The sequence below is a fragment of the Cyanistes caeruleus genome, chromosome 11, assembly GCF_971803275.1.
Source record: "Cyanistes caeruleus chromosome 11, bCyaCae1.hap1.1, whole genome shotgun sequence".
In the NCBI taxonomy this organism is placed as follows: domain Eukaryota; kingdom Metazoa; phylum Chordata; class Aves; order Passeriformes; family Paridae; genus Cyanistes; species Cyanistes caeruleus.
The window spans coordinates 20,309,295-20,335,307 of NC_141711.1; the positions used below are offsets into that span (position 1 = coordinate 20,309,295).

Consider the following 26,013-nt stretch of genomic DNA (forward strand, 5'->3'; position numbering starts at 1 on the left):
TTTGTTTTGGTTTCATTGGTTTTTTAAGGATAGTAATATTAATCAAAGACACAACAAATGGGGAGGGGCTGCATCTTGGAAATGAAGGCTGCTTTCTTCATGCCTTCCCTGTGGACCATTTCACAGCAGATGTTTGGGCTCTTGGGAGCCTCAGCACTGCTGTCACTTGTGGAGCTGCTGCTCTACCTTGTGGGGAAATTGTCTCTTTTTCTTCCTTCATCTCTCCCTCCCCTCCTCATACATCTTGGAAGCTGGGAACTCCTCCTGAAAGCATTAGTCTGATACAAAAGAACCCTTTGAACAGCTCATTTATTTCCCTTTTTTCCTCTCCTCTTTTTTTTTCCTTTTTTTCAAATGCATTTCAATAGCATGCATTGTTCTTTGAACTACATTTGGGAGTAATTCCATACACAAAGGCCTTCTCATTTAACTAGATTAGTCTTTTCATTGAATCACCCTTTGCCAATGGTAGCTCTAGGGCTTGATTCTTCTCTTATTTGCCTGGTTGCTGACAAGTTATGTGGGGACATAGAATTCAGATTCACACCTGTACTGAGAGCTGGCATTTTAAACAGGTGCATTCTTTACTCTGGTTTACAGATAACCTCCTTCCACTCCCTCTTCTAGACCACTGCTGCACCCCTGCACAAGCCTGAAAAGTACATTAGGTTTGATTTTTCTTTGAATTCCTAGGTTTGGGATATATTACTTCAAATGGGTCATCTCTGACCTATCACTGCCTATACATTTGATGAAAAAAGTTTACTTTCACCTTTCAAAAGTCAACATGAAACCTCAGAGATTGCACATATCTATGTGCAATTATTATTTAAATAATTCTCCAATTGATATAATAAAATCATTAAAAAAAGAATTAATGATAGTAAGAAAGTTGGCTAGAATGAAACAGTGACAGCACAGTCTGGGAATGTAAATTCCCAGATTCCTGATCTCATTCATTACCTAGATGAAGATTCAGCACCTCTGAAGTGAACTACTAGTACATCCTCTAAAAAGCATTACCACCTCCTAAGCACCATCTTGTTTGTGTATTTTGTAACATCTAAGTTACACAGCTTCAGGCACACATAAATGTGATTTTATGAGCAAGACACATTACCAGCTAAAAGAAATCATTAACACACATCACAGTCTTATAAAAGACAATGCTCTAGCCCAGCAGAACTTTTAGACCAGTCTCAACATGCCAAATTTACAACTTTATATGCCATTTCATTTCAGCTCTACAACTTCCATAACAAATTTTGCAGAAAAACCACATCCTATAATTGCACAAGTGTGTAAATATACACACATATATATGCTGTGGTTGAAAAAAGGCACAGAGATTCTATTAGGACTTTTGAAAGAAGAAATTAATATACAGAAATAGGCTAAGCTATGCAATTTCAGCCAGAAAGTATAAACATATATATGAAGTCTTTAAGACAGAGGATAAAAATAGGAGCTTTATTTCCTCCTATTGAGTCTCTTCTATCCAAACTCCTGACATTTCTTTCCTATTTTAAGTACAAGGCTGTAGCAATTTTCTCAGATAGCATTGTGTGGAAGCAGGAAATGTGTAGCAGTGTAAGCACACCCCAAAGCAGGCATTACAAATACAAACACAAATACAAATACAAAGCTTAAGCCAGGAATGCCAGATCTCCTCAGGAATTGTGCTCCAGAATTAGTGAACTAGGCAGACTGTCATCATCACCTGAAAAATATGTACAAAACAGATCATCAGACTCTCCAGGGAGGAATGCCAAGAATTTGTGTAAAGGGCCAGGCTGGGGTATCACACAGCTGTCTCTGAACACGAGGTTTGGAGCCAGACATCACACTGCCAGGCCAGGCCCAGGCACAATTCTCTTGTGAGAAGATGACTTGTGGCCATGCTGCAGATTTGTACTTCACTTTCAGATGAGACACCTGTGAGCACTCCCAGCCACCTCCCTTCCAGAGGAGCCCAGTGCCTTTGGGTCCCTCCTCTCCCTAAAATCAGCCCTGCCAGGCCCAGCCTTGCTGACACCTGCCCTGCAGGCACGTCAGCTGCTCCCAACAGCACCCAGAAGTGCAGACTATGGAACAGCTGTTTGTGCAAGGCAGAACAGAGCAGCTGAGAGCTGATCTGAGTGTACAGCTGATGTGCTGTCAACACAGCACACTGCACAGCAGTGTGTGACTGCATGCAGCAGCTCCTGCTCTTTACAGGGAAAATTCACTGCCTTACACTTCCAAATGCATCAAAAACTAATCCAAAAGAGTTCTGGTAAATTGTATATCCTGGGTCAGAGCATTTTCACAAACTCCAGATGCCCCAATTTTAATGCTAAAATCCTTGCATAGATGCTTATTTCTAGGTAGGAGCTTACTCATTTCCTTCTGGCACAAGTGCTGGAAACTTCTGGCACTTGTGCCAGCCCTGCTGGAAACCTTCTCTTTCTCAAAAATTCTGTTCCAAACATGTGTGTGCCAAGCAAGGCAGCACATCTTAAGCAAAAACATATTTAATCACTGGCTTCAAGATTTTAAATCCAGAATGGACACACATAATTGCTGAAACTGATCCTCCCAATAACACAGGCTGAAAATTTCCATATGTGCTTCATGCATTAAGCCCATACCAGTTGCTTGTGAGCAGGCAAAACCAAAATCACAGAATCATGGAATGTTTTGTGTTGTAAGGTACCACAAAGATAATTTTGTCACCACCCTCCTGCCATGGACAGGGAACCTTCCACTGATGTCTTTCCAGAATGTCTGGAAAATGTTCCAAAATGTCTTTCCAGGTCCTACTGATTAGGAGGGAAGGGCACTATCCCTTGCCTTGATCAGTGGCTCCTCATGAAAGCTCACAGTAAATAAAAACATTCAGGTCACTTGCAGGACTCTGACATAACCATTGATTGCCAAGCAGCCCTGCAGTTCGAGTTATTCTGGAGCATTTCACAGCAGTGCTGTCCTTTCTAATTGTTTCCTCATTTAGGATCATTCTGTGCCTGTCACATCACCATCACAGTGATTTGGAGGGAAAAAACCCACAAAATGGTTAATAATTGCTAACAGCTTGAGAGTCTAATAGAGACTGGAAATTCCTTTCATAGCTAAGATGCAAAGATGCAGATCAGTGGAGGAATTTTTTGTTCTCAATATTCCCATCCAGATTTCAGTGGCTGTTCTGACAGTGGTCCCAAGGATTGTCTGTGCCCCCTGCAGTATCTGGTCTGACAAACACCTACCAGAACCCCTGACTCAGACTGCTGTGACAACACTTTCAGGCTCTCTTTTTGTAATTGACACACAAATGTAATAAATAGAGATGATTCGTGCTAACTAAATTGTAACTATTTAAAAAGTTGCTATTATAAAGCAATAAAAGGATTTAGTGTTACAAGGCAGATGGACCCCTTTACAGATGTTACATGTTAAAAACAGGATACAGGATGTAGTTTAAGGTAAGTAATGTGCCAAGACAAAATCGACTTTGAGATGGACAAAGCTGGAGCGGCTTTAAGCATAGGGCCTGAAATTATAAAATGTAAGACTAATTAATGGAATATAATGCTTATTTACATAGCACAACGCTTAGTACGCACACTGCAACCTATAAGGTTATCCTGGAAAATGAGGATGAGTGTAAGCCTTCATCCAAAGACCACCAAAAGAAGACTGGAGACCCCCTAGCAACAAGTGCTTCATGTGCCATGAAGAATAGTGATGTAAAATTAAAGAATTCCTATTTCCATTGGAAATAGGAGGAGACTAACTGGAAACATTAATGAATATTTATAAGCATACAGTATGTAAGTTTAGTTTGAATTGCTTTGTTTCATACGTGAGGAGGGTGAGAAGCCCTCTCCATACTCCAGTCAGTTTTGCTTATGCTTTAATCATACTCAATTACTGGCAAACTATATTCACATATCTATATATATCTATATATATATATATCTGAATATATTCATGAAATTGTACTCTTTTACTAAATTGTATTCCTTTTATACCAAATTCCTATTCAAGCCACTGAATTGTATTCTTTTACTAAATTCTATTCTTGTATTCAATTCACTAAATTGTATTAAATTTTTGTGTATTTTTTTTTTTGTTATTAAATTGCTGTTAACTCAATAGACCTAGTTGTAAAATTGTAATTTCATTTATAACACAAACAAGACCCACCCACCACAGAGTGTTGTCTTGTTGTTTCCTTCCATGGCTGATCACATCACCAGTCTGCTTCTCTGGCCACAGCTGGAGTCTGAGGCCATTTCCACAGAGGGAGCACAGGGTCTTCTCCATAAGCAGCAAAAAATTTGTTTTTTCAGATTCAACCCACAGAACTAACTCAAAGGCTGGATTACAGGAAATTTTACTGTTAAAAAAAAATTGTACTGGGCTGACAAATGCAAATTTCAACAGAGAACTACTGTTTCAGACCGTATGCCTCACAAACACAAATTCAGCTGTTTCCCAGTTCCACTGCAATGACACCCATTTCCCACAGCATTAAGAACAGGTCTCACTCCCAGGTGTCCTTGGCACACGATTGTGCAGCACAAAGGGAGTTGCACACAGGAGGGATCACTCAGCACTGTCACTGTCGTGTCCAAAGAGCAGACATCTCATTTCTAGGACTAAGGGCAGAATAATTTCACTAGAGCACATCAAACCTTTACAACTGCCAAAGTTCTCAAAATGCATTTGCAAGGAGGTACAGAAGATAAAAAAGGGGTCATTAAAAATATAGCAGTATCTCTGAAAATGTCACTGGATGCTTGCAACCAGAGGGGGTTCTGACCAGGTTGTCCTGGGATCCAAATGCAGCAACAATTATGGTTCATGCATATTTAATGACTGTTAAATGAACAGGTAATATATCTGGTAAAGGCTGGCCTAGCTGATTGTATTACTGGAGTTTAGCTACCACAAACCCAAAAATTAAGGAAAGCAATGTACCTTTTGAAGCCTTGGACTTGTTAAGAAAAAATGTCGTTTATCCACATACATCTTTGCTGTCATCACTGTTTCTTCCATTTTAAACAGACTATAACAACAAACTTTATTGCTCTATCCAAATCAGCATTTTCTAGCCCACTGCACTAGCATCCACTCAGGAACATTTCTGGTGCAGATGAGCAGTTCAGGTTTTAAGAGATTACATGTGGTCATAAAAAACCAAATTACTTACATTTATTTTTTACATTTCTGCTCTTGCTGGCAGTTGTTTCTATGCATCTGAGTGTTCCTCTGATGTCCCATCACCACCAAACCTGTATGTTGATTGGTTTTCTACGTGCTGGTTGTCACAGTACAGGTGGGGAAATAAACATAGGGAGACAAAAATAAATAGGACAATGAGAAGGAAAAAAAAATTAAAAAAAAAATAAAAAAAAGAATAATGATACTGAAATCCTAAAAACACTGATCAGAGAGCTCTTTGAACAATTGAACTCTAGTCTTCTGCTTTATCAAGACAGATTTCTGAAATGAGCCATTTGCATCCATCACCAGTTTCCTACATAGGGAGTAACACACAGTGTGATTATTCCCTACATATAGAATAACACACAATGTGATTATTATTCCCTACATAGGGAGTAACATGCAATGTGATTATTATTCCCTACATATGGAATAACACACAATGTGATTATTATTCCCTACATATAGAATAACACACAATGTGATTATTATTCCCTACATCGGGAATAACACACAATGTGATTATTATTCCCTACATAGGGAGTAACATGCAATGTGATTATTATTCCCTACATATGGAATAACACACAATGTGATTATTATTCCCTACAGGGAATAACACACAATGTGATTCCAGCCAACACTGGGAACCGGGGCTCAGTGCGGGCCGGCCGGGCTCGGGCCCGGGGCCGCTGAGGGCTCCGCTCCGCCGGGCCCCGGCCTGCGCCAAAGCTCGGCCCGCGGCGGGAGCGGGAGACGGGGAGAGGAGGGGAAGGAGGAGGAGAAGGAGGAGAAGGAGGAGGGGAACGAGGAGGGAAAAGGCGGGGAAGGAGGCGGGGAGGAGCGGGGGAAGGCTGCCCCGGCGGTGGAGCGGCCCCGGGGCGCGGTGAGGGCAGGCCGGGCTGGCTCCGGGAGCCGCTGCTCCGCGGGGAAACTTTCCCCCGGCCCTGACCGGGACAGCGGGGACCCGGGCAGCCGCCATGGACTCCGGCAGCGAGACCCACGAGCTGAACGGGACGGCGGAGGGCGCGGAGTCGGCGGAGGAGCGGGTGAGGGCCGGGGCAGGGCCGGGGCAGGGCCAGGCCCGGCGGGGCGGGGGGACCCGGCAGCCGCGTCCCTGCCGGGGCTGTGTCCGGCCCGTCGCGTCCATCCCGGGGCCGGGCGGGACGGGCACTCCGCGGGGTGCTCGGTGCTGCTCGGTTATTGCTGGCTTTTTACCTGCCTTGCACGCGTTCCGCGCCGTTCTGGGTGGGGAGGCCGCTGGCGGGTCCGTGTGGCCGGGCAGAGCATCCCCGGCAGCTCCCGGCTCCTGCACCTGCCAGCACGGCCCTCCTCTCCACCTGCGGGGCTCTGCATCCACCCAGAACAAGCAATTACAAAACTAGGGGGAATTACTGAAGTGGTAGAGCTTGAATGGTTATTTTCCATGCAGTAATCTAAATAAACCAAGAATACCCAGCTTTTTCCTACTCCGTGTAGTCAAAGTATGACTGGGCATCCTCACTGGGAAGTATTCATCTGGTATTCTGTTTAAGTATAAAGGATGTTTGTAGAGCGTGCCACTTATCTGAAAAAAGCAGACTGGTAGAAGAGTGTCCTTTATCTTGTTTCGGAAAGGACTAAACTCTAAAGGCAGCTCTTACTCCAGCCTAAGTCTTTGCCACAGAGAAACCTCTGTACTAAACCCTCTTCTGTGTCACTGGTAAAACATTCTGGTTACAGACAGACTGGACTGATTGTGTAGCACATCTGTCCTTTCTCCATCCCTCCCTCCCTGACAAACCCTTGGAGTCATGAATATCAAACTGAGAAAAATAAAAACCTATTTTTAATAAATCCTGGAAATCCTGCCTGAAGTGAATCAAGGCTGGGATATGCAGGTCAAACTGGTGGTCTGGAGTGGTTTCCTCTAAACCTCTGACTTCTCAGCAGTTCTCTCATTTTCAGCATGTCTATGTGATTGCATCACAAGTACTCTTGATGGGGTTTTTTTTCCCCATGTGGTCTGCTCCAAGAATTTTTCAGCAACTTTCGTTTCACTTCATCTTCACTTGCAAGCAACTCTCCTTTTATTACATCTTTCCCGTCAAAACTCAAGTTCCCAGTGAGTGCCATATAAAGAATAAGCAGTGAGACATATTATTCCATTGTTTTAAATGTACACAGTGACACTTCAGTGAATTTCATAAACACTTTTTAAATTTTCTCACACAAAGTATATGCAAGGTAAAACATATGGGGACAGATTTTTCAAAAGCCCATCTCTGAACAGAAGATACCTTAAAAAATCTGCCAATGTTCACAAATCACACAAACAGCACCCCAGCTCAGCAGCCACCTAAACCTGGAGAGACCATCTGCAGCTGCCTGAATCTTCTTATAGGAGTCAAAAGTGTGTCTGCTTTGAGGAATGCTCACAGGCATCAGAACATGGGCTACCCTGGTTTCCTTCCTGCCTCTCCCAGCATCTGGGCTCTCCTCAAAACTGCCTTCTCATACAGAAGAGCTGACATGAAATGCAGGTGTAGTTGTTACCTTCAAAGGTATCAAAGCATACAAATTTAAAAAAAAACCAGTTAAGCTTTTGGTAGTTCTGAACAAGTGGTCACACAGTGGTTTGATGTGTTTGATTAATTCAGCATTAATTTGAATACATTTTTTAGCAGCTGTCAGGTTTTTAGAAGCAAAAGATTCCTTGCTTCTAGGCTTGGGCTGGCGTGGCACACCTCACTGACTAATGTGTATAATTGCATCTGGAGAAAGTATCTCATCTCTTCTTCAAAGGATTTGTTCACACAAATACAGATTGTAACTGTTTTTCCATCCATCTAGCTGCTTTCCTTGTTCACGGTCCATATTGAAACACTTTCCATCCGCTGTGTTGTAAAAATCTAGTTTAGTGTTTCCAAGATAACAGGATGTGCTGGATGAAGGAGTACAAGAAGGTCTATGGAAAAGCTGAACAAGAATTGGATAGTAGAAATAAACAGCTTTAATCTTGTTATTCCTAAAAATGTGTTGAAGTCTGTATATTCAGAAGTAATTTGGAGCATAAAAGTAATTTGAAACATGGCAGTTTCTTGGCATCATACTGGAAGTAACCAGCCTGTACAAACTTGAAATTTGCTGCATATAGCCTGAAATGGTATGTTCTCATTACTCATATCAAACTGAATTTGGAGTACTCAGTATCCTTCAAATATTGATACTATTGGTGATAAGGTTTTGCTTGCATGTTTTTTAAGTAGCTAGAGTAAACAAACTGTGTGTTAACCACACAAAATAGGCAGTCCACAGCCCAGTTGTGAGAAATAGTATTGTAAGACCAAATGACTGGAAAGAGTAGTAATAATGCAAGGCTGAAAAAATTATACAGGAGCAAACTTTAATATCTATGTGAACAAGTTTACGTTACTCTTTCATTTCACAAAGTTAGCCATGAGGTGTGCTAGTTATTTAAATTATCTGGTAATTTCATGAGTAGAAATATTCTAACTGGATCCTGGAACCAGTACAGCTTTAGGAAAACAGTGCTTGGCCCTTAGCAGGCTGTACTTTTTCCTTTTTTAATATTAACTTCTTTAGCTCTCAGGAGTTCAACATGATTGCCAGTTTTTTTCTTAATGTAGTCATACTTGCATTTTCTGTTTGTAAAAAAAGTGATTCTTCTTAAGCAGAAGCTTAAGATTCTTCTTAAGGTTTTGAAGCTGCTAGAAAATTATGATGTCTGTGAAGTACAAAAGCATGCTTTTTCCCTTTTTTTCTTTTCTTTTTTTTTGTATTTGCCTGAACCACAGCATGTCAAGATGTAATTGCAGAGTTCTCATGAACTAGTTATTGCTACACTGGGTTGGTACTTGGGTGAACATCTCCCCTTCTCTTCAAAATGGAATTTCCATGGGAAAAGAAACTGATGATTCATTCCAGAGCCAGGGGTAGGGGTTTTTCTCTCTTGAGTCAGTGCTAAGCTGAGCAAGTGATCTAATGTTTTTTTGAAGGAAAAACCACAGAATATCTTCTGAGGAGGAAGAACAAAGGATTAATTAGAAATAAGGAGGCCACGAGGATGGTGAAGGGCCTGGAGGGGAAGCCTTGGTCTGTTCAGCTGGAGAAGAGGAGGTTGAGGGGAGACTCTGGGCTCAACAACTTCCTTGTGAGGGGCAGAGGAGGGGCACTAATGTCTTTTTGTGGTGAGCAGTGACAGGACCTGAGGGAATGGCCTGAAGTTGTGTCAGGGAGGGATGGGGTGGATCTCAGGGAAAGGCTCTGCCCCAGAGGGTGCTGGCACTGCCCAGGCTCCCCAGGGAATGGGCACAGCCTGAGGCTGCCAGAGCTCCAGGAGAGCTCGGACAGCACTGCCAGGGATGCCCAGGGTGGGGCTGTCGGGAGGTCTGGGCAGAGGCTGGACTGGATGATCCCTGTGGGTCCCTTCCAACTCAGCCTATTCTGTAATCATGTCATCTGATTCTGTAATCATCCATTACATGACTGATACAGCTTCAAATATTTTTGTTGGAAGAATATATTTTTCTTTGTAGAATATTTTACCTGTTTGTTTTTAGATCAGCAAGATTTCTGAGATGGAGGGAAAGTCTGACTTCAGAGTGGCCCTTTGCAATTTCACTGTGTAGGTGATGGAGATGTGGACAGAAATTCTACAACTATGAGAATTATTCAATATTAGTGTAAAGTTGCTAGTTCAATCCTGTAACTGTAGGTTTGATCCTAGAAAAAAAGAAAAGTTCTGAAATGGTGTTCTATTTTTGTCTTGTATTATTCTTTTATGTCTGATCCATCTCTTTTTAACTGGAATTTTTTTGAAACATGAAATTTCCCCTGAAAGATCTGGAAAAATTAGCCATATATTTTTCTGAAAGATTAGTACTTCAAAACCATAGTAAATTACTTCTTAAACAAAATTGCTTTTTAGCATCTTTTTAACAGTTCTGATTGGGAAGAATATTGCAGAACACAGTAAAGAGCAGCCTCACTAAGTTCAGTATGGCTCAGCTTTAGTTTTGCACAGCTTCCTTATTATGTGGTAAGCTTCCATTGTTTTATAATTCAGACTTACTCCTAAGCACGAGATGTTCAGGAAGCTTCTCTATGGCACCACAGACCCAGAGGTCATTCTGGTCCATTCTTATTTTGAATCAAGGTTGTTGGCCCATAAAATTGCATTAATAACTAACCTCAAATAGAAAGAAAACTGCTGTAATCCTTACTATAACAATTTACAGTATTTATTTGTATTTAGCAAGGATAATTTATTGTTTTCATGTATTTCCATTTTCAGTGCTGTTTCCTTCCTGTTGAATCACCAGGTCCGGCTTAGCTGTGATTCATGAAACTCAGCACCTGAGGACATTTGCTGCAGAGACACTTGTATCTGCTTTTTGATAAATGTAACCAATAATAACCTTCTGTATTTCAAAGGGACTCAGTTCTTCTGGGTGAACCATTGAAATGGGGAGCAAAGCAAGCAGGGGCTGTGTCTGTACTAACACAGGGAGACTGAGAACAAGTACCATGCCATCTTAGAGTGAAGGTTCTGTCTTGGAGAACCAAAAATGTGCCACTTTATGACATGGCATTGTAGCTTTATCCTTGCAGAGTTCAGTACTCTGGGCAAGCAAACAGCCCCTGCTTCTGGGAGGAGACCCAGAGGGGTACTGCCTGTGAGGACAGCACCTTGTCACTGAAAATCAGCTCTGCCACGGGATTCTTCCAGTCACAGACGGAGCAAGAGGCTTTTCATTTCCCTCCTTTGTCTAACTGTGCATAGAGCAGCAGGGCAGGTCTTTTGCTGAGAGGCTGAAGCTTTGCAGCACTGGGGGCCTGAAGGCATGCAGGGAACACTGCAGGGAATGCAGTCCCAGCTGCACCTGGTTCTTACACACGTGTGAGCCCACTTGCTGGCTTCGCTCAGACTCCTCTGGAGACACAAACCAAGGGCTTAGCTTGTCTTTACCAAGGAATTTGAATGTTGAATGTGTGTGAGGAGGTGTTTTGGTTGCACTGAGACTGAAGCAGGTCACATGCAAGGCATACTGCTCTTTTACCAAGTGATACCTGCAGGAAAAGCCTTCCTTTACCTGCATTCTAGAAAATCTGCAAACATTGCCCTGGCCCTCTCTGTGCCCTGTGGGTGATCACAGCACAGTTAAGTGTTGTTTGGTGCTGTGGGCTGCACATGTTGCTGCATGCCTGGAATCTCCCTGAAGCCACAAAGCCACATAACCAAGTTCTGCTATAATTTCTGTTGTACAGGTTGTCACTCTCCTGAGGTTAAGGCAACATCTCTTCTTTCATTGCAGTCTATATATTGCTGTGTAACACATGGTCTGATCTAAAAAAGTACCCATGTAGTACTGACTGCATCAGCTTCAGTACCTCTGGCAGTGGTCTTCAGCTTGCTCCCAGAAAACAAGGCTAATTTGCTTTTTTGTTTGTTTTTATTTTGTTTTATGGTTTTTCAGCATCAGTCAGGAGGCAGCAAGTGAATGTTTTTGGGGTTTTCATGATTACAGGTAATTTTTCCTGGTGAAGGCAAGATCACAGGCTGAGAAAAAGCTCTGATATTTGCTGCTGCCCTATGACAAATTACACTTAGTCAAATATTTAGGCTTGTGATGGATGACAAGATGTCTGGTGAAAATAGGTCAAGTTTGGTGTTTAAATGCCCTGGAAAAATTGGCAATACATACATGAATATCTACCCTAATTAAGAGGAGACTTTTAGGTCTGGACTGTGGCAAGTGGCCTTGGAGTTGATCATGTTTAGTGCTGCTGAAAGAGAGTAATTAGAGTGTGTCTTCTGCATTTGAACTAACCTGCAAAGCCAGACTTCTTTCACAGGATTTTCTGGCAAGCAGGAACACATTTGGGCAGTAAAAAAGTCTCTAAGAAGTATATTTAAAGAAATCAGCTAGAATAAGCTTACTTTTCATATATTTGTCTATTATTTTTGAAATCTAGAAGTGAGAGCAGCAGAAATGAAATTCCTAAGCTGTTCAGAGACAGGAGGATACAACCACGACTTTGTTTGTCATGGAGTTGGGCAGCTAAGTCTAACCTTGTTACCCTAAGTTGCATCTAATCCATGGAGAAATAGGCACCTCTGGGAGACAAGCAGTCAAATTCCAAGTCAGGTCACATGGATCATCATCAGGAAGCACTCATATATTCATCCCATTGGATTAACTAGCCCCAGGTTTGCCCTGCAGATGGTTTTTAATTTTCCTGTTTGCAGAGCAATTAAAAAAACCCAAACAAACAAAAAACAACCCCAAACCAAAACCAGCTGATGTGAAAATGGGGAAGATTCTTGGCAACAACAGATCATATGATAGTTAAATGTAAAAACATCTGTGTATGGGTATATGGATGGCCCTGGACAGTGGTATGTCAGAGGAAGGAGAAGCAAGGAAAGGAGAGTAAGCAGAGCTCACACAGTGACTTCACATCAGTCCTTAAAATAAAACTCACAAGTAATGAAGGAACTTTCTGTATGTATGATGAGAGAAAGTGAATTTTATAAGTATATAAGTAATATAAGTATTTTATAAGTATTTTTAAGTGTGCCTTCAGGAGTAAATTAATCACAACAACCTGTTGTTTGCTGGATTGTGTCAGTGTTTTTTTCCTCCCAACATTTTCTCAGTGCAAACTTTTCATCCTTTCCAGTCTCTCCTTTTCCCAGAGTAGAAGCATGCTGACTGTTTAAACTGATCCTATAGGGCAAGCTGGAAAACGTGCCAAAGGGCAGTAGAGGCAGGCACTGTTTTCTGCTCTCCTTCTGGAGGATGGGGTAACAGTGGGAAAGCTGCACAGAAAATCTCAGTGCTGCTGTGGATCTGCCCATATGATCACAGGAATCATTGGATGGGCCAAGTGATGTCTCACTCAATTAAGAGATGTGAATAACCCTTTTCCTCTGCTGGCTCCAGCGCAGAACATGGCAGTGGTTCCAAAGGAACAGACCCATCAACATCAACCACTATGCCAACAAGAAGAGTGCAGCTGAGAGCATGCTGGACATCGCCCTGCTGATGGCCAACGCCTCCCAGCTCAAAGCTGTCATGGAACAAGGACCCTCCTTCTCCTTCTACATCCCACTGATCATTCTCATCAGCCTGTCGCTCACCCTGCAAGTTATGGTGGGAGTGCTCCTGATATTCCTTGGTAGGTGGCAACAGCAAGATCCACTGACTTGTATTTTTCTTACAGGACAGAGTCTGTAAGATGGTAAATAAACACACTCTTTGCTTTTAAAAAGACTTTGCCTCAGAACTGATTCAGGTTAGAATCATATAATCATTTAGGTTGGAAATGACCTCTAAGATCATCTAATCTAAAAATTAACCCAGCACATGTTCAGTACTAAGCCATGTACACAAACATTTGCACATCTTTTAAATATCTCCAGGGGTGGTGACTCAACCACTTCCCTGGGCTTGACAACTGTAGTGGTTTAGATTCTCCAGTTTGAGTTTCCTGGCCAATGCACCGAATAATGTGGTGGGTTTAGCGCTGGCTAAAATCACCAGTGCACTTACTTATTTCTTGCTGTGAGATACGGATTAGGAGAAGGGCAAAACAGGCTTAAAACTTAAAAGGTATGAAGCTTATTAACAGAACTAAAAGAATAATAAGAAACAGAATAAAACCTTCAGAACACTTCCCTTCCCCCTGCCCAACTTCTTTCCCAGCTGAAAGCATAGAGAAAAAAGCTGGGATTTAAGATTAGTTACTACTTCTACAGTAGTCTTTCATCAGTTCTTACAGGGAGAGGAGTTTTCTTTCACCATGCCATGGAGACTTCTCCACAAGAAACAGTTCTCTCGTGGCTTTTCATTTCTATGAATAGCAGCTGCCTAGGAAAAATCTGCAATTGTGAATCTCCTCCCATTTTCACAGCCTTCTCACAGCTGGGTTAATGGGCCATGTAACTTACAGGGTATTATTTTAATAATACTCCATAATACCTGTTCAAAGGCAAAGGTTCTCCTCATCTATCTCTATGATCTTCTTCATCTCTGGGAACAGAGGTTTTCTTCTTCTCTCCCTGGGAGCAAAGGGTCTTCATCACTCTCATCTCTCTCTGTTCAAGCTTCTCATGGGATCACAGCTCCTTCAACATCTGCTTTGCTTAATTTTGGATGCCTCTGCTGAAGTCTACAGTTTGAACACTCCATCCCCCCATACTTTCTCATGAATTAAAGGGGATATTTTAGTACATCATAGTCCATCTCCATGGCCTTGCCAAAACAACTTTCAGCCCCATTATTAGGGCATCTTCTCATTCTCCTTACATTTGGGACTTGACTCCTTTACTGACCTTGGTGTCTTCATGCTGTCTTTCTACGTCTCATCATTCTGTCCTTTTCTGTCCCTGGAGAGAGGATCAAGGTCTCATCTGTGTAGTGAAAGGCTTCATATCTTGTCTGGTCCTGCAGACGGTCCCAGACAGTGGCCGAAGCGGTCACTGTGATGGATTTCAGGCCGTGCTGGCCCCTCCTGTGCCCGGCAGCCTCTGTGGCCTTGCGGGCCGCGGCAGAGCCGCTCCCGGGGCCCAGCAGAGCCCGGCTCGCTGCGGGCTGAAGGCAGGGACAGGGCTCGGTGTCAGATATCAGCAGCCGTGACCCGGCCCAGCCTCGGCCGGGACCCCGCGGCCTCCATCCCCTGCCCGGAGCCGCAGGGGCCCGGCCCCGCCAGGCCCCGCCAGGCCCCGCCAGCACCGTCACCTCCTCACAGCCAGAAACGAGAGCTTTCCTGGGCTTGCCTGTCCTTAAAATGCACAATTCACAGAGGTGGACCCACTTCTAAATGGTTTGATAGGTTGTCAATTGTCAGAGCTAGCCAGCTATTGGTTTTTTCTAGGCACAGAGAAAGCTCTTAGCAGCTTCCCTCAGAAAAATCATTTCTGTGGGTGGCCTCTCTCCTCACTAAATGTCAACCAATGCAAAATCAACACAGTGAAGAATTTTTTCCTAATATCCAAAAATACAGATTTTCTCTTGAAACCATAGAAATACCCCAACAGAGGAAGGGCAACTTTATGTGAAATTTTCAATTTTTATCAACTTCCTCCTACTCATTTGCCCATACTATGAATATCTTTCCCAAGAAAGCCTGAGGAAGAAGGAAAATTATGAAATGTTTTAAAAGAAACATCAGTAGGCCAGATAAGATAATGCCGTCTATCCTGTTTCATAATAATGTTTTTGGCAAGACCTGTTACTTAATCTTATGACTGAAATGTATTTCTTCCATATCAGTGATAGAAGAAAATATTGTGAATGTGGAACTCTGAAGGGGAAGTGAAAGTTAAAATGTCCCTTGTCATGTTGGTGTGGCATGTTGTCTTTAGCTTGGCTGTGTTGCAATCAAATTGCATCTACCATTGCCCACCAGGAATAAATGACACCACCACTGGTAGGAAACAGCTGTGGATCATTTCTGCTAGTGATATGGGTTCATTTATTTTCATAACATTTTTCAAATCATACCCTTTACCTTAGTGGGAGCTAGATAACTGGCCTTGGGCCTAATATAAATGAAAAGGCAGAGTTCACACATGGCATTTATTGAGTTATGGATGCCACCTTTGGCATCCCTGCCAATCTTTCAGTGTTCTGCTCTGTTATCAAGCTGAAAAAACAATGTTCTGTTCAAGAAGAAAGTTCCTAGGGAGCCAGGATACACATGGCCTGTAATATTCACAGTTGATGTGGCTTTTTTCTTCCTTACAAAAGAGATGGAATTCAGCTGTCTCTGCATTTATTAGAGTTGGTGCAAGAGCTGAATCCAGGTCTTGGCTCAGAGGAGATTCCAGAAGGGGACTGGAAAAAAAACAACCTGTTGATGCTGGGAGGTGTGGAAAGCGAGTAATGGAAAAATCAGCAAAATACTTTTATGTTCCTCAGTTGAAGGCATCTCCCTGATCGTTTGAGCAGAGTTTGAGGCTGTAAACAAGCTCCCTGTCTTTCTGTGGGGCAATAATTTCTCAGTATATTCTGAGATACTGCTTTTTAATGCTTGTTTCTGCAAGGCACTGCTGAAATGGTTTAAATTGCTCTCAATTTTATCTTTGTCACATTGAGGGTAACAGAGCCCTTGGTTTATGGTGGTGCACTCTTGGAGCAGTGTTGTCCTGCTGAGGTCAAGGACAGAAAGAAGACAGGAAATAAGAGATGGAGGTATGAAGATACAGGCATCAGACCAAGAACTTGTTTTTCACAATGTATATTTTATAGTTTTGGCTTGCAGGAATAGTTTGCTTCTGTCCAGCCATGAAATTCTGTCTCTTTAAGCTCTCACACGGCCAAACAGAAGTCTGTGCCACCATCCAGTTTCTTTCCTTGAGTCAGGGCTTTATCCTGGGAGCTACCAGTTCTCACAGTTTCTAGTAGGTATTAAAAGCTTTTTCCTCCTTAAGAGCCTTTCATGAATACAATGGGAGTAATGTTCAGCAAACTTGTCCTTGGAAGTGATTTGATGCCTTTAACTTTTTGGAAGAAAAGCAAAGAAAGTCTTGAAATAGTTTCAGTGGCATGAAATCATAGTAATCTACTATAATAAAATACTGAAAGAATAACTGTTCTTAAGAACATTTTTCACATACACCCTCATCTTAAGTGCAGTAATTACAAAGACAGGATTACTGCAATTCTACTTCAAAATTTAGAGCTCTTCCTAAACTGACAAGTATTACTTGTCTTCTCTGACCCTCCTTTAGACAAAGGGACAGCTCTGAAAGTGTCAGTTTGCCTTTCAGCATGGTTGCTTTTAACTCATATAACAGGTCAGGCCATTATTGCCTTTCCATTTTATTCCAACTATCTCAAATGCTCTTATTTCATGTTTCAAAACTAATGATTCCATTTCGTTTATTCTACATTCACATGGTGGTACCAGAGTCCTTCCAGGTTCTATTGGGGTGTGAGCATCCACATGCCTCCAGATGATTTACAGATGTATTAACTTATTTTAAGGTTGAAGTACTACCGAACATGAATTATTTCATGTCTGCACAGGTGTGCAGTAGCTTCTCAGGGCAGTTTCCCCACACTGTTCTTCACTGCTTTGCCTGGCCTGTGATGTTTGACTACACTGCTTTAGCAGACAGGATTTGAACAGGCACCCAGAATTCCTTGAAACCAAAATCAGTGTTATTAGGGACCCCAGGTGAACCTGGCTGTTAGCACTTCAGTATCACAAGTGTGTTTGTGACCACTCAGCTGCTTCAACAACAAAGGCTATTGGTTCAGTGGTTCAATTCTGCAGTATGGAACAGGATGATGATGGTACAAGCAGATAACAAGATTTATTTTGTGTGGTAGAGTCATAAGCTGTTATGTCTATGGATGTGCCTATCAGAAGGAGCTCTAGGTTTTATGTTACTATAAAAACTTGTCTGGTATAAACTTTTTCTCACGTGTTGTGCACATGCAGACACATGCTCCAGTGATCTATGCTCTTGAGAACTTGGAGTCTTAATAGACAATACCGTTGTCAAAACATGTTCCAGAATTCATCAGCACTCGGTCCACCAGCATCAAAAGAATGCAGCCAACAGTCTGAGCTCCAGGGCCCTTACTGCCAGAGAACACAGACAGCAAACTCGGGTTTTCACATGGTGGTTCAGTGGGTGTTTGGTCAAAGTTGGACCTGATGATCTTGGAGGTCTTTTCCAGCCATAATGATTCTATGATGCCAGGCAAGTGCCCTAGACTTCTCACTGTCTTCAACCAAACCTATTATCAGCCCAGTGTAACTAATTTGTGTGCTATCACGAGCCTGGAATCAAAGCTTTCACTACATTAATGCTATCTCCCTTGTGTGAGCCTCCCTCACTCCCTTTAGCAGTTCAACCAAAAAGCAGCTGCAAGAAGCAAAGGAAAATGTTTACACAGTGGATGGTCTCTGTAGAAAGGAGTTCAGCTACGCTGCTCTGACAGCTCCCTCTGTTTAACAGATAGAGTGTCCTTGCTTTCTAAAAACAGAATCAGGGAAAAAGCAGGGAGTATGAGGAGTACAAGCTGGGGAAGGGTACCAGTAATATCCATGTACCAGAAAAAAAATCCAGCACTGGTAATGAGATCTGCAGCATTTTAGCTAGGATATTTAACTTCATCCTCTCAGGGCTTCAGGTTTCATGAAGCTTCATCAAGTTCATCATGAAGTTTCATCAGGTTTCAGTCATGTATTCAAGACTTTAAAGACATTTAAATGCTGCAAGTCTGCAGCACAGGTAGGCTCCAAAACATCAAGAACTCAAAAGATTTCTAGGGATGGTAGTGCATTCATGACTTCCCATGTGTCTCCACAGAGATTAGATGCTAATTACTGAAAGCTAATAGGCTCCTTGTGGTTACAGACCTTCCCCTTAGCACTTTCACTGACACTGCAGAATCTGACTTCCCTTTTAAATGACTTATCCAAATAGCTTAGCATAAGATAAATTCTTTAACTACAGCAGCATGAAACCTTTTATTCTGGATTTTGAAATACACATATCATTAAACATTTTTTTTTTCTCCTTTCTCTTTGAAGTAAAATATGACCTTAACAACCCTGCAAAACACGGAAAGTTGAATTTCCTCAACAACCTTGCAACTGGACTGGTATTCATTATAGTAGTTGTGAATATTTTTATCACTGCCTTTGGAGTACAGAAACCAGTTGCAGAGTCAGCATCAAGACAGTGAGGAGCAGGTGAGTGTGGTCTCCTGCAGCATGAGGTATTGGGGCAAGGCACCCAGGGATGCACTTCAGAAACAGCCACAGGCTGATCTGTACTCTGCAAGTTCTTGTAAATACCTGAGTTCATTTCCCATTAGTGCAAAAGCAGAAGCTGCTGGGTAAGTTATTACAGTGTGTTTGTGAATTTGGAGTTCAAAAGTTGATGGCAAGCACATGTATCGCCCATAGGAAGTGTAAGGGTTGTCCTGGCCTAGCCACTCCTTTTCCTTACTGCTGACTGAGACAATAAGGGAAATCATGTTGTTCTGCTTTTTCCAAATGCCTCTCCTTTTTTTAAGGAAAGTTTGCATCCAGTCTGTTATTTAACACTGAAGACAATCTGTTTCCAAGTAGCTAAGGCTGTTAAATCTGATATGTATCACTGCACATGCTGGAGCCTCTCAGTTCCTGTGCTGGCTCCTCTGTCCTCCACGGGACAGGGCTTTGCTCTGGGGGACACTCAAAGATGAGTGCTGTCACTTCACATGTGGTTATTTAGGACAATGTTATTGCTCTACCTGCACTTTCAACTTTGCTCTTTACTTACACAGAAGAACAAATAAAGGAATTGTGGGGATCAAACTGGGTGTCTTCCCAGCATCATAGCTATGATGAGCAGTTTGGGAGGAGATAAACCTAAATTGTAGGCTTGTAACACAAGAGGCACCATGGTCAACATCTGCCTTTAAAATAGCACTGCTAAGTCTGTGTGTGCCAACATTGCTCTGGCTCTTGGGCTCCTGGGTCTCAGCCCAGGGTCAGAGACCTGCTGAGGAAGGAATGACTGGGCTGACAGGCTGTGGTGCACTCAGCCCATGCATGTAATGTTACTGCTTTGTGCAAACTTCTACAGGAAACCCTTTCTCCATGAAAAAGAAGATACAAGGCCTTTAAACCATTAATCTGTAGATGAGTGGTGTAACAAGAATGGGAATCAAACCAAAATTTATCATCAGTTGAAACAGTATGGGAGGAAGCCATGCAGAAAATTACTAGGAAGATGAAGAACTACATTAATTTATCTCAGGGTGTGGGTGAAATTTTCTGCTTTAACCAAAACCTGTGAAATTCACAGGCAGTGAAACAAGATAGTTTTATTATATTTTCTGGCTATAGTCGCTACAAACAGACTAATAAATATTGAATTTTAACAGCAAAGAGCACCTAGGTTATCTGAGGTATTATCAGAAACACAGGTAGAAAGTTGACTTCAGCAGTACACATTAAAGCAATACTGAAGCACAAACCCCAAAATTGCACTGGCAAAGCCAAAAGAGCTGCTTGAAGGATTACTGGAATTTTAGCTGCTTTCACAGGAGGAAACATACACAATGCCAGGGACAGGGGCAGAGGCAAGGATCTGAAACAGGCATAAGGAAGCTCAGAACAGAGCCAGCAGCTGTGGGCTCCTGCCTCCATGCTGTCACACACTCAGTTTCCTAATTAAACAGCCAAATGTGGTGTCCTGTTTTTTGCTGCAGACTTGTTAAATGTGAAAGTTCTGTATTTCTTTAGAACATTACAGCTGTTGTTTGCTCATTTGTACCCATTGCCCTTGCTAAAAACATCCGGTCATCTAAATGTAAATTGAAAAATAAGTGGCTTTTAGTCTGTTGCCACAAGTCTCCTCAAAACCCTGAGAGAAGTGGGTTGCCACCATTTTCTGGCTTCACCTTTACTATTATGCACCCTTTTCCACAGAAAATTTAATTCCCCCTTTAAAGCAAATGTGTCAGTTCCTGTATCACTAAAATAGCAATATCTTTGTGTTTCAGAGACCTGGAGCATTCACTGTAGATGCCATTTGCACTTGAGCCAGCTACACCGGTCACAGTGGGAAGGAAAAAATGATTTGAAGAAGCTGGACACACCAAGCAGCTTTCTCAGGCTTCCAACACACTTGCATACCTGAAATTTTCCCATGTGTTAATATTTAAACTGTTTGGCACCTAAGAAAAGGTTGATTTTGCCCCAAGGACGCTGTTTTTCTGGAATACTAGCATTTCAATTTCTGAAGAAACTTAATTTTTTTTTTGAGAAGCGACGTAAACGCATAGAACAAGGAAATATCATCTTGCAGCAATTCACAAGACTTTTCTTTTTACATGGCTTTGGTTTTTGTGGCAATTTGTCATTTCCACCATGGTAGGAAATGTCAGGCCTTTGATTCTGGTGTGGTGACATGGTCCTTTATTTCACAGCTTGCCAGCAAGCCCATGTGCTGTGTAGCCCAGCAGGGCTCTTCCTTTGCAGCGTGTAAAGGTAGCTGTGCCTTGTTTTTCTTTTCTTCCACTCTAGCTAAAGCAAAGATGAGACAAACAGAAACAAACAGCATTCTTTTTTCTTTCACAGGTAATCATTTGTATTGTTTCTTCTGGACACACTTAAAATTCCCATGTCCTTCATTAGGTTATAACAAGAACCTAATTGTTAATGGTTTCGTACCATGAACTGCTATTCTGTGCATGATATGTTTTTATTTCAGTCATGGAGTGGTTTGGTTTCAAGAGACCTTTAAAGGTCATCTCGTTCCACCCCTGCCATGGCAGGGACATCCTCCACTTCCCAGGTTGCTCCAAGCCCTGTCCAGCCTGGACACTTGCAGGGATCCAGGGACAGCCACAGCTTCTCTGGGCACCTGTGTCACCTCCCTCATTGTAAAGGATTCTTTCTTACATCAAATTTCTGGAAACTCAGTTAGAGAAAGTGCCACCTTTTCTAGGCTCAGCTGGTAAACTGGGGGATCCAGGGTGGACTTTACCTGCTAAACTGCTACCAAGTGCCTGTCAGCAGCAGTTCAAATGGCAAAATGAACTGAGTTTTCCTCTCTAGTTTCCTCTCTCTCTTCCCATCATTGATTGCTGCATTTTTTTTTACTTTTATGAGATTATGGCTAAAAGTAAAACAACTTTTTAAATTTTTATTTTTAAAAATATATATATATATCTATATATATATCTATATATATAAATACCCTCTAGGCCCTTACCTGCTGGCTCAGGGACTTACACTTTTTCTAAATACACTATTCCCAGTGATGGTGTAGGTTATAATTTCTTCAACAAAAACATTTCAGTCATTTTATTTCCAAAGTATCATACCTGCAATCAGAAAAATCTGAGTTTTCTAGGTTGCACTTATATGTAGATGCAGATTTGTATTAATCAATGTTCTTAGTATCAATTTTCCAATGCTCCCTCGTACATAAAATTAGAAGTTTAACTTCATATGTCTCATCTCATTTACAGTTTTTATTACTGGTCATTCTCTTTGGTTATGTCTCAAAGCCCATTGATGTACCAGACTTTCATGTGTATGTTCTGTATGGATTAGTAACAGGAAAAAATCAAACTTGTGTGATTAATAATGGAATAGACATTCTTTTTTATTTTCTAATTTGTCTTCTGTTGCTTCATTTCCACTGTAACATGTATTTAACCAGTATCCAGCAGGCAGTGGTTTAACTGTGTGTGCTGTACTAATTTAAACATAGCTCAGAACAAATTCTGAATGAGGCATGCAGGACAACTTCCTGTATTTATTTTTTACAAACCACCAGCTGCTGTAGGACTCTTCATGCCCACTCATGGCTGTCACACTTCTGATGCCGCTTCCCATGTTTTTATTGTGATTAAGTAAGATTTGCAAAACATTCTCAGACATGAAATCTGTATTTTAAGTCTCTGAAGCCTTCAGAGTTCATGTATTTTTTAGGAGACAGAAGCATCTGCGAGTTGATTTCAAGTATAAATAATTTAATCACAGGATTATTATTCTTTTAAGTCAGGTGCTGCTTTAAAATCCTGGTTATCTCTGAGGGGTAGCAAACAAATACTTGGGTTTGACTCATTCTTGGACTTGTTCTTTGGTTTGCTGAGCTTTTTCAGAGTTCTTGGTTGGAGGCAAATATCTCTTTTAAAAAGAGGTCATCAATAATGAAGCGAGATTAATTTTCCAGGCTGTGTGGGGAGCAGTTCCTGCCAGGTCAGCCGTTTGCTCCTGTTTCATAAGCTCTGGGCAGGGTGAGTGCTGCTCATGGTTCTTCTCATTAGTCCCTTCCACAGCCAGAACAGCCTGGGCTGGCATTTTCAGTGTAGCTCTACTTACCAAAGGAGGTGACAACAGCCTTATTTACTGGAGCTGACTCTAGTATTTGTCTTCTAAACCAGGTCACTGCTGGTGCTTATTCTCATACTGAGTCTTACATAAAATAGGCTGAAGCAGAAAACGCCATCCTGGTTTCTGTATCCCCTCAATTGCCATTCAGCTGTTTTAATTAACAGCTTCTTTACCCTCAGTGAGTTTGCAGATGAGACTGAGGTTGCTGGGAGTATTGATCTGCTGTTGGGCAGGAAGGCTCCATGGTTGTATGTGGAGGGGCTGGATCTGAGTGTGGTCTGAGGATGAAGAAGGCCAAGTGCTGGGTCCTGTCCTTGGTCACAAGAGCCCCTGCAGCTCCCAGCTGAGGCAGAGGGGCTGGAAAGGGCCCGGCAGGAAAGGCCCTGGGGGTGCTGGTGGCAGCAGCTGAACAGGAGCCCAGCTGGGCAAGAAGGACCAGGGCACCTTGGCCTGTTCCAGCCCCGCTGTGGCAGCAGGAGCAGGGCAGTGCCATCCCCTGTGCTGGGCTCTGCTGAGGCACCACCTCCAGTCCTGGGGTCAGTTCTGAGCCCCTCACAACAAGAAAGAGCTCGAGGGGCTGGAGCGTGTCCAGAGAAGGGAACGGAGCTGGGGAGGGGCTGAGGGAGCTGGGAAAGGGGCTCAGCCTGGAGAAAAGGAGGCTCAGGAGGGACCTTCAGGCTCTGCACAGCTCCCTGCCAGAAGAGGGAGGCTGGGGGGCCAGGCTCTGCTCCCAGGGACAGGAGGAGAGGGAACAGCCTCAGGCTGGGCCAGGGGAGGCTCAGGGTGGACATTGGGGGGAATTGGACAGCACCAGTTCCTGAAGCAGAACTGGTATACACTGGTATGTACTGGTCCAGACTTCCCAGGTATTTCTAAGAAGCTCAAGAGGAGCTGAGCCCAGGTGCATTTCTCAGGTTGTGGTGCAGCCTGGAGAGGGGTTGGGGAGGCACCACCAGCAGGACCCCACCCAGGGCGATCTTGCCAGAGCCCTTCAGCATTCACAGGTGATCAACAAAGCTGAAGCTGAGACAGAAGCTGAGACATCCCTGGAGAAAGAAGTAAACTGAAATAAATGAGAGAAGGCACTGCAGGAAGAGATAAATAACAGCATGGCCACAGCAGGCCTCAAAGCAGAGTTTCCATTAGAGGCTGGCTTGCATCCAGGTGATGTGTCAGCTGTACCTGGAGTTTCACCCCTCTCCCCACCAGTAATTCCCATCCTGACACTTGAACACATCTGGCAGCAGTGGGAGGGCAGAGGGGGCAGGAGCACGGGCAGAGCTGACCGAACAGCTGGAGCTGATTGATAGCAGACAGCTCTTGGGCATGTCAGGAGGCAAACACACATTGTTGGAGGTGCATCCACAGCAAAGAGACTGACAGGAAAAAAATGTGGTATATAAAGGCTGCAGCTGTTGGCAGGAATTTCTTATTTTCATGCTGATTGAATTATTTTCACTGTTTGAAATTTTCACTGTATGTATTTTCACTGTATGAAATCACAGTCACAGAATCACTGAATTATTTAGGGTTGAAGAGATCTCAGAGATCACTGAGCCCAGCCTTTGGCTCTACCTGTAAATGCCCCCACCCATCCTCGCTCCTGATGTTCTTAGTCCACGGCCATGCCACTGGGAGGGTCACTGACATGTCATTGCAGGATATGTGAAACACAGAACACAATCCTTTCAAAATAATATCTAACCAACAATTAGCCAACTTCCTAACAGGGTGGTGACAAAACATTACCTGCCCTCCTGTTGGATGCTATGGGTTATTTTGAATTCACTTTTCCTCTGCAGTCTGTTGCAGGTCTGTTTTCATGGTTCATTTTATCCCCTTGGGTTCTCATAATGAGAACTATTTACTGATCTGGCTGCCTCCCAAGAAGAGTGCCCCAGCTCCCAGCCAGGAACAGAGACTTACCAAAGGCTCCTCATCTGGCAAGTCAAGCTTTGTCAGAAATGGAGATGGCGAAAACTCAGGTTCCTTTTTCCTTCAGCCTCCTCCCTGATGTTCTTCAGCTCTCTTTTTCTCCAGTCTTCCAGCCTAGAAGTTGTCCCACTCCCTTTTTAATGGTACAGGTTTTAACTGGTTGGGAGGTGAGTGGTAAATATGATGCCATGCTGGGAAGCAGCACACCAGGACTACTGAAACATTGCAAAACATTTTCACTGGTGCCAAAAATATTTGAGAATTAATCGGTTTCATCGCCACCCAACATTACCCCAGATTTCTGACACGAAGGATAAAAATAATCTAAACTGTTGGGAAGGCCTTCTGCTTTGGGTTTGTTTTGGACTTTGGAAGGAGGGAGACAGCTATGTGTCTTTACCCTGAAATAGGAGTTATTTTTTTCTGTGTCAGAAAACATGATTCACCAGGCATGCCAAGGAGAGCATTGCTCAGGAAAGAAATGACTGTATCCCCTCAGGCCCCTCCATCCCTTGTGGAGTTTCAAATCCTGGGGATGTGAGCTGGGAACACAACTGAGCTTCATGGGCTGTGTGAAGGGCGCTGAGGAGCATTGGGAGCAAGCCACAATGGGCCTGTCTGTGTCAGTGTTATCCTTCATACTCCATAAAAATTATTTCTCCTCCATGCTGATAAAAAACCAGGTTTGAAAGCCCCACATCCCACAGCTGCACTGGTAGGACCCCTCACAGAATCTTGAAGGAACCCTGGTTATCACACAGAGGTCCTGCAATCTTCAAACCTGATGTCATTCTTAATATTTTTCTTAATTTGCACGTCCTCTTCACTTGCAGACACAGGGTGTGATGGAATGTTCATCTTTCCAGAATCAGGACCAGCCTAGACTCATCCAGGGCTGAATTTCATCCAGCTCTGAATGGGAAATTTACTTCCTACTTGTTTTCTTACTGACTCTGAGCTCATCAAGATGAGATTCACTTGTATCTCACAGGGCTCCTGGCCTGG

General features: G+C 42.8%; 1 protein-coding gene and 1 long non-coding RNA gene across 2 annotated transcripts; one reads left to right on the plus strand and one right to left on the minus strand.

Moving 5' to 3' along the window:
• Nucleotides 1-292: 292 nt before the first annotated feature.
• On the minus strand, nucleotides 293-14,923 carry LOC111935260 (uncharacterized). Its single transcript, XR_002867649.2, has 3 exons — nucleotides 14,196-14,923; nucleotides 5,195-5,302; nucleotides 293-1,720 (listed from the first exon to the last, which is right to left on the minus strand). It is a non-coding gene; the product is annotated as an uncharacterized LOC111935260 (long non-coding RNA).
• On the plus strand, nucleotides 6,056-21,405 carry NINJ1 (ninjurin 1). Its single transcript, XM_086846342.1, has 4 exons — nucleotides 6,056-6,257; nucleotides 13,158-13,392; nucleotides 18,766-18,927; nucleotides 20,730-21,405. The coding sequence occupies exons 1-3, from the start codon at nucleotides 6,189-6,191 to the stop codon at nucleotides 18,918-18,920; spliced, it is 459 nt and encodes a 152-aa protein (XP_086702468.1). The 5' UTR covers nucleotides 6,056-6,188; the 3' UTR covers nucleotides 18,921-18,927; nucleotides 20,730-21,405.
• The last annotated feature ends 4,608 nt before the right edge of the window (nucleotides 21,406-26,013 follow it).